The following is a 16,235-nucleotide window of genomic DNA, read 5'->3' as shown; positions in this document are numbered from 1 at the left end:
GGAGGGTCAGCGTGCAGTAGCTGTGGAATGGAGGTCTTGGGGGTGAGAGAGGCAGGATCAGTGAAAAGACCATACTCCATGGTATTTTATTCCTAATCCCTCAGAGATGTTTCTCATGGGATACAGTTCTGAACCAATCAACATTAACTCCTATGGCACAGAGGAATTTGCCTGTGTTTTGGGAGGGATTCAGAACAGCTGTTAAGTAGGCACAGAGGGGAGGGGTCAAATGACTCCAGTCAGGCCCATTGTCACAGAAAAGGGGAATGAGTAGTTGAGCTTGGGGAACAATTCAAAGGCACTGGGCCTCTTGGGCGTATTGAGATCTCTAGGGTCCCCCACCCCAAGTCTTGAAATGTGCATTTTACAGATCTTCAAAAATAACCTTCCAAACATGAAGCAATGTAATATTGTCTTTGGGCAGTTGACACCTCTGCTCAAAGAAACAAACTCCCCCATTCATCACAGCTCTTTTAGCTAGGGCGCTGAACAATGACACTTTGAAGGGTCAGACTTTCAAACATCTTAACATGCAATCACATGCCTAATTAGTAAATGCAAGTGTTACAACTGTTCATTCACATCACATCAGAACACGCCCAAGAGGCCCATTGCCAACCGTGGGAGATCTGCTTTATTTCAAGAGTAATATGATTCTAGCTCATTCTTGCTAATTTCTTTGGGTTTGTTTAAAAAAAAAACTTTCAAGAAGCATTTGTTTCAATTCATTGCTCCCATATTCTGACAAATTTATAGCAGGTTTTATGCTCAGATTTTCTCTCACAGCCAAAACTCAGTTAATACTTATTCTTTTTCAGAGATGATTCATAAATGCAGCTTATCAATTATTTAGAACTAATTCATATTTAATTGTTTAGTAATGAACACCAGCTACTTCTGTTTACAAATGATAAAATATGCTGTGTGATCATGTCAAGAATTAATAGGAAAAAATGCTAATTACATTATTGGAAAAATATAACAGAAAGTTGCCCTGAGTTGAGCCTCTCAATTGCTGCAGGTACAAGGACCACTTTTCAAATAGATCTTATCTCAAATGAGTCTAGCAAAAAAGTGATGATGCATGAAAGTTCTTGCACTTGGGTTCATAAAGCTCCAGTTATTGCCTTTCTTGGAGAAATCTGAACCCAGGAAAACTCACCTGCTTTGTTTAAAGCCATAACTAAGGCCACATTCACAGAAGTTTACAAGTCCTGTTCCAAATGTGAGATGTTGTTTGATGGATTGATGGCTCTGACAGAGACCATGAAAAATCTTTCTGATTTCACATGATTTTTGACTTGGAATCAGGTAAAAATTGGAAACTTCAATGTCATTTTTGGAAATAGAAACTGTTACCTTAATTTACACTAGTGAGACCACCCAGGGTTACGCTAGTGTGGATTTATTGATTGAGGAATTAAACACTCCACTATATGGTTAACTAAAGAGGATAAAGCTGCCACTAAAGGTTTAAACTGAAAAGAGAACCAGCTATCCCTCTCTCTCTCACACACACACTCACACACACCTTCATTAATTCACACACATTCATTCCTGCCCTCAGGCGTTCACACACTTACACAGGCTTATGGATTGCAGAAGGAGCCAACCCGTGTTGGTCCTGAAGGACCTGTCTGCTGAACATGGCTGGAGAGCTGGTCAGGAAAGAAACTAGCTGCAGAAAGGCCAGAGGATTAAAAAAAAAACTACTGTCATGTGCTCTCGCTCTCTCCTTTTATTGCCTCTGTACAACCCCTGTGACTCATCCACATTTATCACCAAAGAGCATGCCCAGACTTCCCTTGATCCAACCAGTCAGCACTCTCTTTTGTTCAGCCTTGATTGGGTTGATGACTCATCTCCATGTGCTCAGCCTTGCAGTTTCTAACCCCATATACACAATAGTCTCCACTCAAACACACACACACACTCATAGGAATAAGGGGATTTCAAAGTTGGTGGGGTCCTTTTGAAAAGGACCCATGTCTGGATGAGCCTCATGGGAGCAAAAGACAGCAATTTCGAAGAGCTGCGGCTGGTGGTATACAAATGAGGCGCTGAATATGCATTTCAGCACCTCATTAGTAATCTTTGATTTGGCCATTTGCATGGCCATTTCAAAGTTTTGTGCCAGCATAGTGTCTGAACTTATGAAGCAAAGTTGCTGTGAGTTACAAAGTTTCAAGGTTTTACAAAGATTAGAGTTGCAACAAGTTTCAGGGTTTAAAAGACAATGCTGGAGAAACAATTACAAAGCTTCAGAGGCTCATTTACAAATCACCAATAATGGAATGACTTAGAAGACACCCTCTCCTCTCATCCCTAATGCAGGCGGGTTTTGTCAGTCTCTAAGTCACATGTTGGGAGGACTTTACAGTGTAGTGTATTTCCAAAAAGATCCATGTGTAAAATCAAGCAATAGCTGGGGCAGAGGCTTTGATGCAACAGAAACTCCAAATGAACCTTAGGAAGTCTAAATTATGAAAAGGTTTTCCCTAACCCCATTTACTGAAATGGGTCCTTTTAGCACATATCTAGGAGGAATGGGCTAGAACCTCAGCTGTAGCTAATGCAACAAATGTATTGAGACCAGTGACAAGGGAGAGTGAAGCCTCTGCTCTATACCCCCAGCTGAGCACAAGCTGGTTTTTAGCTCATGCCATAGAGAACATAGCTTTAGCCCCCTAGACTCACAGGTTCATTCCCTCCTGCTGAAGACCTGAATGCATTAGCCTTACATGAAAATCAGCTCAGGTCACACGTGGGGCAGAAGTTCCATGACACCAGGTCCACCCAAGTCTGCCATGTAACAAAAGGGACCATCTAACTTAAACCTGGCTACCCATGAGCTAAAGGGACTATTCCAGCAGTAAGGGATGACTAGATACTTCTGTGCTCCAATTTCTTCAGGTATGTCTACACAGCAGCCTTATTTCTATTCTGGAAGAGATATTCTGGAATAGTTTATTTTGAAATAAGGCTGCTACACACAAAAACGCACTTCGCAATCACGCTTAGCTATTTCAAAATGCATCCTCTAATCACAGTGCCTCTTTTGAAATAGAACCACTGGATGCACTACAGCTTATTTTGAAATACATTCTCTTTCCCATCTACACAGCCTCTCTCTCGAAATAGGCGCTATTCCCTGCGCAATGAGGTTTATCCATTTCAAAATAAGCCAACCACTATTTCAAAATTATTTCCAAATACCTGTTGTGTTGTGTCAGTGCTAGCATAGTTATTTCAAAATAACGGCCATTATTTTGAAATAACTTTGCCGTGTAGCCCTACCCTTCCTCTTCCCCAGGAAAACACCTCACCCGAACACACACCAGCCTCTCAGAGTGATTGGCATAGAAATGCTTCAACAGCTCAGGAACACCCAGGGGTTCTCCCTGAGCTGCTGAAAGCCACTGGCACTGGAATAATTTTTAGGGTGGGACTGCTGAGTGTTGCCTCCTTTCTCACACCTATTTCATGCCCCTCTGATGCCCAGCTCTCCTGGACCAGACCCACCAGATGCCATTTGTAGCAATGGTGTTCAGTCTTTATGGCCTGGGAGAATTGGGAATCCTGACCTCACACTACCCGCCCCAGGCTGGAGCCACAGCTGGGGGAGCTGCAGAGCCCTGGGCAGAGACCAGGAGCAGAGCCCCAGACAGAGGCCAGGAGCAGAGCCTTGGGCTGGCAGCAGGGCCTTCAGGCCTGACAGGCTGTGAAGCCCACCACAGCAGGGCCAGTGGGCAATGGGACCCCTGGAGGCAGCAACACCAGTGGGCACCACAGGCCCTGCGGCAAGGGGGGGAAGGGGGCCCCAGTGCCACACCTGGCAGGGGCAGGGCCAAGGGCAGTCAGCCCTCAGCATCACCTGTACCATGGCACTGGGGCTCCCCCTCCAATCTCTGACAGCCACGGGCAGCCAGAGCAGTGCTGCTGCAGCATTTTGAAGGGGCCCAGAGCTCCAGCCAGTGCCTCTGCCAAAGCAGCAGCAGCTGCTGCCAGAGCCCTGGGCACTTTAAAATGCTGGGCCCTGGGGCAACTGCCTCCTCTCCGCCACCCCTCTCCAACGGTTGGTGGTGCTGCACAAGGGCCAGCCTAACTCTGCAGGGGCCACCCAGAGTCTGGAAACTGAGGCTGGCGGCAGCAGGGCTGGCATCTGGGCATGGGGAAACCAGGTGCAAAAACCCTTACTTCCCATGTGTACGCTGAAATCCTGAGAAGAATGGATTCCCCAAGTTTCACAGAACTGCAGGCCTGACACCCAATGCCATATTACCACTCACTGGGGAGCATAAGCATTTATCCTACTTTTTTATTTTAATTTCACGTATTTCAACTTAAATTAGAAACTGAGTCCTACATCTGTGCTGGTTGGTGAAACACGGTCAGTTGGTGCTTGTTAATTCACTGTAACAGAGTGTCGTCTTTGTGCTTAGCAAGAAGCTCATAAGGTTTGGTTGTCTTGTGCAGCTTTTCTTCTCGCCTTTTCATAATTTCTCTGAAATGCTCTTCCTCCCACCGTTGTTTTTCCTGAAGATCTCTCTCCAGGAGCTCCTCCTCTTCCTTCAGTCCAATCTGCAACTCCTTCTGCCACTGTTGCAAAAAAAGAGAATGGTTTCATCTTGGTGAATGGTGTCTATATAAGAAAAAACACAATTTGACATAAATGGGCTTCGCCTGAGCAAAACAGTTGCACAAACAGCAAGAGTTAATGAAAATTTAAGGTCACGTATTTAGGAGGAGTATGTCTGTGGGAGATTTGGGGCTGCGTGCAAGGGTCAGGCTGGTGAATGGATATGACAGCTTGCCCTATTGCTGCTAAAACAGAAGCATATGATTTTACAGGGAGGAAGGCTCACACATCCCATGGAAAATATTATTCATTTGTGGACTGCATGCTTAGCTCTACCTTAAAAGTAGCACCATTGGTAGTCCTATTCCCTATCTGTCTCATGGTTTCTCTTACAGACATTCTCAATGCTGACAAACTGGGGGAGGGGGCGGGGGGGGGAAATGCAGTCAGAAACGTATTTGCTTATTTCAGCCTTTCAAGGGAACATAGGCTGTGCCAGAAGTGAAAACATTTTGCTGAAAAAGACTGAAAGTAGTACAGTGCTGCAATCAAGAAGCAGAAGTTAATGTCTCTTCTTTTGTTCCTCAATGGCAATGTTATTACTGCATTAATGGAGGCCCTGCAGCTACAGACTCTTAAATACAGAAAATCTAAGTCTGAGTAACACAGCAACCTCAATGCTGGTGCTTTGGTGGTTTATGTTGGACGGGAGGCAGGGAGGGAAGAAACTGCAGAGCGAAAGACCAAGTATGATGAATTCGGGGCTGAAATGTAAATTTTCTCATGTTTTTGGGAAGCAGACTGCAATACTGTGAGGCCACTGATGCCTTACAGGGTAATCAATCCTAAAAAGTTTCCTTTTCCTAAAATCCTTCCCCAGCCCGAAACAAACCACTGGCTCATGGCCATGCTGTCCATGGTTACAATGACTGTCAGCTGAGAGAAGTGCTCTGAATTATCAAAAAGATTTTAATACCCGTGAAATTTTTGGTGTCTACACAGTGACAATTCAATGGAAAAATTGAACCTAAAAGCTGTTTAACATAACCACACAATAGATTTCTTTTGTTCCCAAGCCTGGCTTTATAAAATCAGCACTGCTGAAATCAGCAAAGAAAGGTGAATCATATATAATGCATACAAAGAGGAAGGGAATCTTGTGCTTTCATAGAGGAGATTCATATGAGAATTGAGAGGGCAAAAGCAAACCCCAACACCAAGACATTACTTCTGATTACCATAACAAAGAAAAATTATTTATTTACTATTGTTCTTTGTGAAGCAAAATACACAATCTCTAGAGCACTTGCATTCCAGGCACTGAGGTTTGAACCCTCTTCAAAGCACTGACCTCTGGGATCACATGCATGCCCGAATCATGGAATCACAGAAGCATAGAAGCATAGGGCTGGAAGGGACCTCAGGAGGTCATCCAGTTCAGCCCCCTGCTTCAAGCAGGATCAACCCACGAAGTCATCCCAGCCAGAACCTTGTCAAGCTGGGACTTAAAAACCTCAAGGGATGGAGATTCCACCACCTCACGAGGCAACGCATTCCAGTGCTTCACCACCTGCCTGGTGAAGTAGTTTTTCCTAATATCCAGCCTACACCTATCCCTCTTTAATGTCAGACCATTGCTTCTTATCCTGCCATCTGACACCACTGAGAACAGTTTCTCACCCTCCTCTTCAGAGCTCCCCTTCAGGAAGTTGAAGGCTCCTATTAAATCACCCCTCAGTCTTCTCTTCTGCAAACTAAACAAGCCCAAATCCCTCAGCCTCGCCTCACAGATCTTGTGCTCCAGCCCCCTAATCATTTTCAGTGCCCTCCACTGAATGTGTTCCAGCACAGCCACTTTCCAGAACTAGACATTTAAACCTGATATCATACCAAGAGTATGGTCCCATTCCGCCCCTGCCACCTGGATGCTTTTCTGTTTAGTAAATGTTGAACACTACTGAAGACCGTGGCGAAAGTGGGCACAGAAATGTGGGATTCTTGCTGGAAATCCACTCAAAAATCTGTGAATCAATAATCTTTTGTTTTCCTTATAGTACTGCCTGCAGGACATGGCTTTGAGAATGAGTTCAATAAAGGTCGTGGCCTGCTCTGCTGAAGTGTACATCAGACCTCACAGGCAGAGCAAGAGAGAGAGCAATGCTGCATGATCGCATACAACAGGTCGCAGGTTTGCACAGCTTTGTGTAGTCTATGAAGACTTGCTCTAGAGGCTCTTTGGATCCCAGAGAGGTGTGCTCTAAGAAATTAAAGCACAGGCATGCCCACAACATCTGACAACCACACACAGTGGCACTCACCAGGAGCGGAAATTCATCTGTCTAACAAGATTCGAACCAGCCCTTACCCAAGGATGCAAAAGGCAGAGCAAAGCTCCATGTGACCTCACGCTCTTGCACATCTGAGAGAATATACCTTAGAAATTTAGGAGCTGGGCTTGGTACCCCTTATCTGTTGGGAAACATGTCTGATCAGTCAGCGTGAATCTCACTAGCCTGGCTGATCTTACTGCAGCTATGAATGGGCTTGAGAGACAAACAGTGCCTCCTCCCTGAAGTTCAAATGGAGAGTCCCATCAATCTTGGCAAGTAGGAGAGGCTCGTCCAGACCAGAGGAGGCTCACCACCAGCATTCCCTCTAATTTTTGACATCAGTATAGCCGTGTCTACACATGCATGCTACTTCAAAGTAGCGGCACTAACTTCGAAATAGCGCCCGTCACGGCTACACGCGTCAGGCGCTATTTCAAAGTTAACTTCGACGTTAGGCGGCGAGACGTCGAAGTCGCTATCCTCATCAGGAGATGGGGATAGCGCCCTACTTCGACGTTCAACGTCGAAGTAGGGACCGTGTAGTCATTGCGCGTCCCGCAACTTCGAAATAGCGGGGTCCACCATGGCGGCCATCAGCTGAGGGGTTGAGAGACGCTCTCTCTCCAGCCCCTGCGGGGCTCTATGGTCACCATGGGCAGCAGCCCTTAGCCCAGGGCTTCTGGCTGTTGCTGCTGCAGCTGGGGATCCATGCTGCAGGCACAGGGTCTGCAACCAGTTGTCAGCTCTGTGGATCTTGTGTTGTTTAGTGCAACTGTGTCTGGGAGGGGCCCTTTAAGGGAGCGGCTTGCTGTTGAGTCCGCCCTGTGACCCTGTCTGCAGCTGTGCCTGGCACCCTTATTTCTATGTGTGCTACTTTGGCGTGTAGACGTTCCTTCGCAGCGCCTATTTCGATCTGGTGCTGCCCAGCGTCGAAGTTGAACATCGACGTTGCCAGCCCTGGAGGACGTGTAGACATTATTCATCGAAATAGCCTATTTCGATGTTGCTACATCGAAATAAGCTACTTCGATGTAGGCTTCACGTGTAGACGTAGCCTATGTGTGATAAATTTTGTTACATGCACCGAGGCATGTGTGGATGTGCACCACCAAGAGAAACACATGCTAATCAGCTGGGCAGCACTAGAATCTCTCCTGGGCAGCCACCCAAGTACTCAGCCTACAGAGAACACTGCTCACAACTCATTACAATGGTCTATAACAGTCCAAACAAAAAAAAACGTTTCCACGTTCAGATGTTCAAACACAATCCTTCCAGAGACAGGTTTGGACAGTACTGTGCGATCGTCTGGCATATGTGAGTATGAAGTCCATGATTAAAGGTACCAAAAAAGGAAATGAATCGCTCTTAGTTGCAGAGTAGATTGTTATGAACGTGGATAAATCTTCTTATGGGATGAATTAAATTCTCATTGAACCTGATGTGTGACTGTACCCGTCATAGAAGATTGCTGATTGACAAGTTTGGGGTCAGGCAGGAATTCCCCAAGGCCAGATTGAAATTGGCTCTAGGGGTTTGGGTCACTTATACGTTTAAACTAGCATAAATGGTGGATTCTTGGTAACTTGGAATTGTTAAACTATTATTTGAGGACTTCAGTAACTCAGACAGAGATTACGGGTCTAATTCAGGAGCCTGTGGGAGTGAGGTGATGTGCAGGAAGCCAGAGTAAATGATTACAGTGGTCTCTTCTGGCCTTAAAGTCTTTGAGACAGTCAAAAGGTCACACCTAACACAAGACCTGTTCGTCTGCCCAGGAACAATCAACATCACGGCTGTGTGATTGAACCAGACTAGGGGGTTTTGTCTGTGTGAGAGAGGGACAAACAAGAATGAGGGAGATGGCGAGCAAAGAAAGAAATCAAAGTAGCAGCCTGTGAGCAGAGTGATCCTAGGAGAAGAGAAAGAGAGAGCTTTGGGGTCAGGCTGATGGCTGAAAGAAGTACAGACTGTAACCTAAGAACTTTTTTTCATTCTTGGTTCCTCCTGTGTTCACAGAAGATGGACCCTGTATACTTCATTAAATAAACAAGATTCCAGCACCAATTTGTATGATGTTCCCACAGGCCTCTCCCAGTGTTACCACCAAAACTGAGGATTGAGGAGGACTGCAGGTTGTTCTTTTGCAGGAATACTACCAACCATGCTAGGGAGATCTCAGCAGGCATGGTGATTAAAAATTGCAAATTGGTCCCCCTTCTCCTCTTGAGTCTGTCAACCGGTGTTAGAAGAATACAGCATCTTGAATTTGACACAGCCACAGCTGATAACACCCCAGCAATGGTGAAAATGGCTGTTTGATCAATTATTACCAACTAAATTTTGCTCTACATGTGAAACCCAAATTAAGTCAGAACATAAATGCAACTGAAGGTATAATGTGGACCCATGAATGGTCAAATTCTTTTATATCTGATGCAAAATATGGTAGCTATCGAAGTAATACGGCATTCCTCTTATCTCCTCATAAGGGTATCGGCATAATACTATCCAGGCCAGACCCTACTGCAACCCTCCTATTTACTTTAATGGGAGCAGGATCACAGTATTAAAATCCACTTGAATGCAAGCCATTTATTTAATTATACCACCTGCTAGTTTGTTGTCCAGCCTGGTATTGTTCCAACCCTAACTACTTAGCTCCAGATCACATCATCCAGCAGCAGTCATTCCCGTACTTCCTTTCATGCTTGGGAGAAGCTCCCAGTGAACATTTGCAAAACCAACCTATTATCCTCCTTCAGATCTCCCCTGAAAACTCTCCTCTGCCACAGCGCCTTCGAAAGCCTTAGCAAATCGGGTGGCTGTGACCACTGCTGGTCAGGTTGATCAATCTTGTCTCATGGTTTCATGTGATTCCCCTATTGGTCTGTCTGTATCCATCTCTTTGGGGCAGAGACTGCTTTATTTTGTGTCTGTACAAGACCAATCACAATGAGGTTCGGGTCTGTGAATGGGGTTCCTAGGCACTATGACAATGACAAAATTCACAATATAGCAGTTCACACAAAATTACAAACTAATAACATGTAACTAAATGTTATTACACAAATCATTGGCACAATGTGTCATAATTTAGCACCTGACACATTTCAGTACTATGAGCATCTGTTGCCAATCAGGAATTGCTAATGGCACTAACATAGCTGAAGTCAATGTAATTAGGTCTGCTTACTGTGGTATCTTTACCACAGTAAGTCGACAGCTAACATTTTCCCATCAACTCCAATTACTCTTTTCATTTTGGTAGAGTACTAGAGTTGTTTTGGTGGAGTTCTCAGCACTTGATTTATCATGTCTGGTCTAGACATGATAAATCAACCTCCTCTTCCCCCTCCCCATGTCAGCACTGGATTGATTGTTGCCATTGATCCAGCAGGTAGTGAAGACATGCCCTGTGTCTCTATAGGCCAGAGTGAAAAATTACAGTTGTAGTATTGTCATGTCTAGTAAGCTGAATTTAAGCAACAAGGTCAAATTGAATATATCTTTCTAAATAAATAAAAATAGAATGTAATGATATATTTTTAGATAAAGAAGTTTCTGCCTGAATGCAGAGCAGTGGATTCATGTATTGCTTTAATGGATTAACCTCCTGACTCTCCAGCTCATTTAAATCTTACAAGAACAAACTGATGAAAAAATCTTTTTGATCTGTCAAGGATAAAGGATAGTCACCAGAAAACTGAGTCAAAGGTTTGGGTTCAGTTGTTAGGAACACGTATCAGAAGAAAACAGTGCTCTATACTCAGAAGTCAGAAATCAGTGGTAATCCAGGACACTAGGATTAGGCTATTAACAAATAATCACCTGATCCTCAATTATCTTCTTTAGTTCTCTGTCTGTGCGGGTAAGGATATCTGGATATGGACACACTGGTAGTCTTGCTTGCAAAAGTTCTTCCCTTTAGTAAAAAGAGAAACACCCAACATCATTACCTGTCAGCAATCCTTTTCCTGAAATCATTTTGGTAGTGTTTATATTATTAAATACTATTGAATAAACTTTGTCTTTGTGTATGCTAGTCCTTGGGGGGAAATCTTCAACCAGTGCATTTAGATCAATGGAAACAGCAGTCAGCATGATGACATAAATAGAGCTCAGGAATTTTCATCACTGTATCACTCAGGCCAGCTCTGAGTTATGGTCAATAGCGAAATCTTTACAACTGCAAGCAATGTTGTTTCTCCTTAATCCCTATTGTGTGCTAAATGTAAGGAAAAAGTACAAATATTGCAGTTAAATAAAAAGTCTACTTCTGTACTTGCCGCATGATTGTTGCAATGGTCTCTTTACCATCAAATTAACTATAATACCCATCACAGTTGTATCTACAACTGTTTGCAATATTCTTTGCAACCATGTTGATCCCAGGATATGACACAGACAAGATAGGTGAGGAAATATCTTTTGTTCAACCAACTTGTGTTGGTGGCAGGAACAAACTTTAGCATTTCATAGAGCTCTTCCTCAGGTCTGAGCTACACGCGAGTTGTTGAGTAAACGATCTGTCCCAACTTCCACCAACACCATTTGGTTCAGTAAAAGGTACCACCTCATCTATTTAGCCCCACTAGCACCTAAATCCTGTGAATAGGTATTTTTATGGCAGAAGTCACAGGAGTGTGCTGTTACATAGTCTTACGACTTTCACTCACCCCCCTCGAGCAGGGTGGTCTTTGAAGAAATGCTGTGTTGTCAGCTTTGTTATGATGGGAGCTCTTTAGAGGTAGCTGTTGCAAGCAGGCAGAAGTTGCTTTCTGCCTTAGACTCCAGAGTTAGTGCTGGGTGATGCGTTGCTTCTAGAGAACCAGGGACTGTAAGGTCCCCACTTTCATGAACTTAATGTTCACAAATTCAGTTATTCGCAAATGGCTGGTTGAGGCTGCCGCTTCCTGGGGCTCCAGGGCAGGGAGTGCAGGCAGCAGCCACTTCCCCAGGGCACCAAGTGACCCCATATTCGTGCAAATCAACATTCACGAGGGTTCTGAACATGGAATCCTCGTAAATGTTGAGACCCTACAGTATTAATATTTGGGCTGGGATTCCTGAAAGGCAGTTGTGGTTAACTCCTTCTGTCCAAAACTGGAGTAAATCAACAAGTTCTATTAAGAAAATACCAAAAGTCTCTGTTATTGATTTCTCCTCCAATGGGAAACTGACCTGCAAGATGCTGACTACTGCTACTGCTCAGCAGAGGGGCAACAGCAGACCCACCCGACAAGGAAAGGGAAGGGAGCAACTGCCTTAGGGCCTGGCAATTCAAAAGGGCGCACGGCTCAAGGCCGCTGCTGCTACTGTTGTGGTAGCAGCTGGAGCACTGGGCCCTTTAAATTGCTGCCAGAGTCCCATGCAGCTCACTCTGGGCAGCACAGAGGCTACCTGGGGGAAGCTAGCTCCAGCCCTGCCCCTTCTGCTGAAGGCCCCTCCCCTTCTGAGGCCATGGAGCTGGGGACCACCCAGCCTTGCCCACGAGCTCAGCAGGTCTGTCAACCCCATTCAGCAACAGTATTCCAACGATCCATTGTAATGACTACTGCAATACCTAGAACTCTGGGCTACAAGACCATGTATCCGAAAAGTGATGGCACTGCCTTGCTTGCTTTCAGAATTGTCAACCGGGCTTCCATCCAAAGCCCACTGAAGTAATGGAATCTTTCTACTCACATTGGTGGGCTTTGGAGCCGGCTGACACTAAAAGAAAATGCCTGGTCAAAGCCCTTCAGTTCCCCTCACAGAGGGGAGAAATTGTTCCTCCACCCCTTAAAGGCAAATCTGGACACCCAGGTCCCGATCTTGTTGCCCCCTTCTTGTGATAATTCAGAGGACCAGCCTGATGCAAGGAATGGGGAAATGGAAATGAAGAATATTTTCACTCCCTGTGCTTATATGCTGGGGATAACCTAGTCTCTCATGTTGTCCTGTTAGGAGTATGCCCTTGGGAGAGTTTATTGTGCCTTTTATGATCCTTTTCCTTATTGATGAAGGTATTTGAGAGCAGGGACCATTATTCCTAAGCCTGCCATTCTCACCACTCACATGGGGCCCCAGAGAAATTCCCCCAGCCTCCTGTCTCCAGCAGCTGGGCTTCCTCATGCTACCCACTCTCCTGCTATTGCCAGGAGTGGGCTGATGGGAGCAGATGGAGGGCTCCAAGAGGCCTCCAAGTCCCTTCTCCCACTCCTATTCCCCTCAAAGGTATCTAATTTGAAAAGCAACACTCCTACTGAACACCTGGCTCTCTCTTTTTCCTCCTTATTTTCTTCACACGGGAAGTGTCAGGGGGCAGGCAACACTCCAACAACCAGCCGACCTAGCCCGGGAGCCGTGACAACCATTGCACACAAACCTCCAAGAATCTGCTACTGAAACAAACCAGCGAACGGTTAGTGAGCGAATATGGCTTCTCTGGGCTTTTGTTCATACTTTCAAGCTCTGTAACTGTCATTCACTACCCATGCAGCTCCATCAGTAGTGGCTGCAGTGTAGACAGCTCTCAGCTATTATTTTCTCCATGGCTCCACGCAGGATTACATAACGTGGTCGTCAAAAATCCAGTATCACTACATCAGGTGTAGAGTACAGTTTACACAGTGACTACCACAGATGGTGCTGCACAAGTGGTGAATTACAGCTACAAAAATTTGCTTGCCAATCGAACAGATAAGGTGAGAAACCAAATAAAGGAACAAGGACAAAGTCCTACATGCAGTCAGGTAGAAAATGGACATTGTGTGAAGCTTCTTTTCTTTCTATACCTGAGCTGTTTCGCACAGTGAAAAAGGGCAGAAACTGAATGAAATAAAGGAGGTTCCTAAAATTTAAGTTGCACTGTCATCCTGTAGTAACAATAAAAAATAATTGCAATATATTGTACATATATAGTGCCTGTCACATAAAGATCCCAAAGCACAAAACAAATATTAGTTTGGCCTCACAACACCTCTTAGACAGTGAAGTAACCCTATTATACACCAACTTGAACCCAGATCTCCTACTTCCTCCCAGTCTTGTTCTTTAGCCTCAATTTTATGGTTTCCTCCTATTTGTAGCCAGTCAAAATGGGGGTGATGAAGGGATTTACAGCGCATGAGATGGAACTACACAGGGACCTGCTAACTCACAGAAAAGACTGAAAAACAACCGATTGTGAGCTCAGAAAAGTGAAGGACTTCAGGTCTGAATGAAGCCTGGCCAGTTGCATTACTTGCATATGACCATGGGATGTGTCCACACTTGCATTCCTCCTTCAAAAGAGGCATGCAAAGGAGGAAAATCGAAAATGCAAATTAGGTGGAGATTTACATATCTGGCACCTCATTTACATATGCTTTTGAAAGGAAATTAAACCCCATTTCAAAAGAGCCCTTCTTCCAAAAAAAATGGGAAGAAGTGTTCTTTTGAAGATGGGGTTTACTTTTGAAAGGCATCTACACTGCTTTTCTTCTTTTGAAAGCAGCATAAGCAAATGAGGTGCCAGATATGTAAATCTGCACCTCATTTGCATTTTGAGTTCCTTCATTTGCATGCTTCTTTCAAAGGAGAAATGCAAATGTAGACACAACCATGATGTTGAATGAATACTCCCTTCCTGTGCATTCCCATTTTTTCCCCTGGGCTTCCCTGATAATCTAGTTATTTTTGGCATAGGTCTCATTTTGCTCATTTGTTTTTTTTTTCCCCAAAGCATTTTGAATTGACTATTGCATATTTATTTAAGCAATTATGCCTACTTGTAAAAATAGTATAAATTCAGGTAATGTGTAAAGAGCCTAATACAATTTTGTAACTAAAATATACTGCACCTGTACAGTAAAGGATTTCTGAAGTTAAAAAGCTTAGCAATTTCAAAGTATTTTTCCTCCAAATAGGGGAGAAGGTTGGCCAATATTTCCTCATCTTCAAAGAGATACAAATAAAATGTCTTTCTTTAAAAATGAAAAACACCTTTTTACTAATAGCAAAGCATAAAAAACTGGAACAGGAATCTGTCTTTTTTACTCGCCTATAAAGTACATCTTCTGGATGGAACTAGATAAAGAATATAAAGAATAAGATGTTTTTCACCAGTGAGGCTCTCCAAGCTTTCAAAAACTACAGTAAACAGTTTCACATCTGGCAGCCTGGGGACTGGGAGGTTGCCAGATATTCAAATATTCTGGATAATAGAGAGGTATTTAGCAGTGTATAATGCTGAAGAAAAACAAGATTAGATATTAAGAAACAAACAAACGTATGCAGAGTACTTTATTTACCAACAACAGTAGCACTGTACATTGTAAACTTACACTGTATTTGCTGAATTTATTTGTATTTACTTTCACTATACTGTGCTTATGGAAAATGTAACTAAAATATATTTATGTTTAAAATGCCGGTTATCTGAGATTTCTGGATAATAGAATGCTGGATATCAGAGTTTACTGTATATCCATACAATAATCATTTTCCCTGTGCATTTCTGTCAGAGCACTAAGATCTTATATGATAAAACTCAGCTAAGTTTGAATTTCTATAGCCCAGTTAGGCACGACTAAAAAGGAGGATAATATATGAACTTTAAAAACAACCCTATAAAATGTTTCTTAACTATATCAACCCTAACCCATTTTCTTTAGCTACCAAGTAAGACTGTAGTTCACAGATGGACAAATTATACCATTAAAGGTGATACACAATTAACTATACCATATATGTCTCATATTCTTGCCAACCTGTACCATTTTTGATGATTTGGTTGGTTAAACTCTTTCAGCTTCTTAGTTCTACATCAGCTGCCTCTCAATTTTGTGCTGTATAACACAGTTCAATTTCATCCAGAGAAACTATGTGATCTGCTTACATTTCCTTGGCACTGGTTTTGTAGCATCTGAAGTACAAGTGGTAGTTTCTCAGTGTGCACGCTAAATAACCCTGAATTGATTTAAGTTGAAGCTGGTAGCTGAAGATCAATAGAGGGCACAGTGACTCACAGAAGAAAAAGAGAAATGCAAATCATGATTTTTCTAGTGAACAGAAAATAGATGACTTACCAATCAAATCCACCTTTGCAGATTCTGCACTGAGGATATAAGTTGACACTGATAATCTTTAAACTTTTGCTCAGGGCTGTGAGATTTTAAAGGGGAGGAAAATGTGACCTCCGCTTTACAAAATGACTTCCAAAACAACAGCCATTCCCAGCCAGCTCACTGCATTCTGTGTATTCACAAGCCCTCTAGCACAGAGGAATCTCAGAGTGTTGAAAGCTGACATTTTAATGGGCTTTTTCTATTTCCTCCATGCTAATCTGCACGATACTTCTC

The 16,235-nt window shown here is 43.7% G+C and overlaps 1 protein-coding gene across 1 annotated transcript in view; it reads right to left on the bottom strand.

The window, feature by feature from the left end:
• Window positions 1–4,345: 4,345 nt before the first annotated feature.
• Window positions 4,346–16,235, bottom strand: part of TMEM232 (transmembrane protein 232) — a 130,712-nt gene continuing 118,822 nt past the window's right edge. The window contains exons 12-13 of the mRNA XM_074994181.1: window positions 10,741–10,834; window positions 4,346–4,599 (exon numbers count right to left, since the gene is read on the bottom strand). Of these exons, the coding sequence (XP_074850282.1) occupies window positions 4,411–4,599; window positions 10,741–10,834 (283 nt within the window). The 3' untranslated portion in view covers window positions 4,346–4,410. The remainder of the gene's footprint in view (window positions 4,600–10,740; window positions 10,835–16,235) is intronic.

Source organism: Carettochelys insculpta, chromosome 5, assembly GCF_033958435.1.
Source record: "Carettochelys insculpta isolate YL-2023 chromosome 5, ASM3395843v1, whole genome shotgun sequence".
NCBI classification, from domain to species: domain Eukaryota; kingdom Metazoa; phylum Chordata; order Testudines; family Carettochelyidae; genus Carettochelys; species Carettochelys insculpta.
The sequence above is the reverse complement of the archived record's forward strand: the minus strand, read 5'-3'. Positions and strand labels throughout refer to the sequence as shown.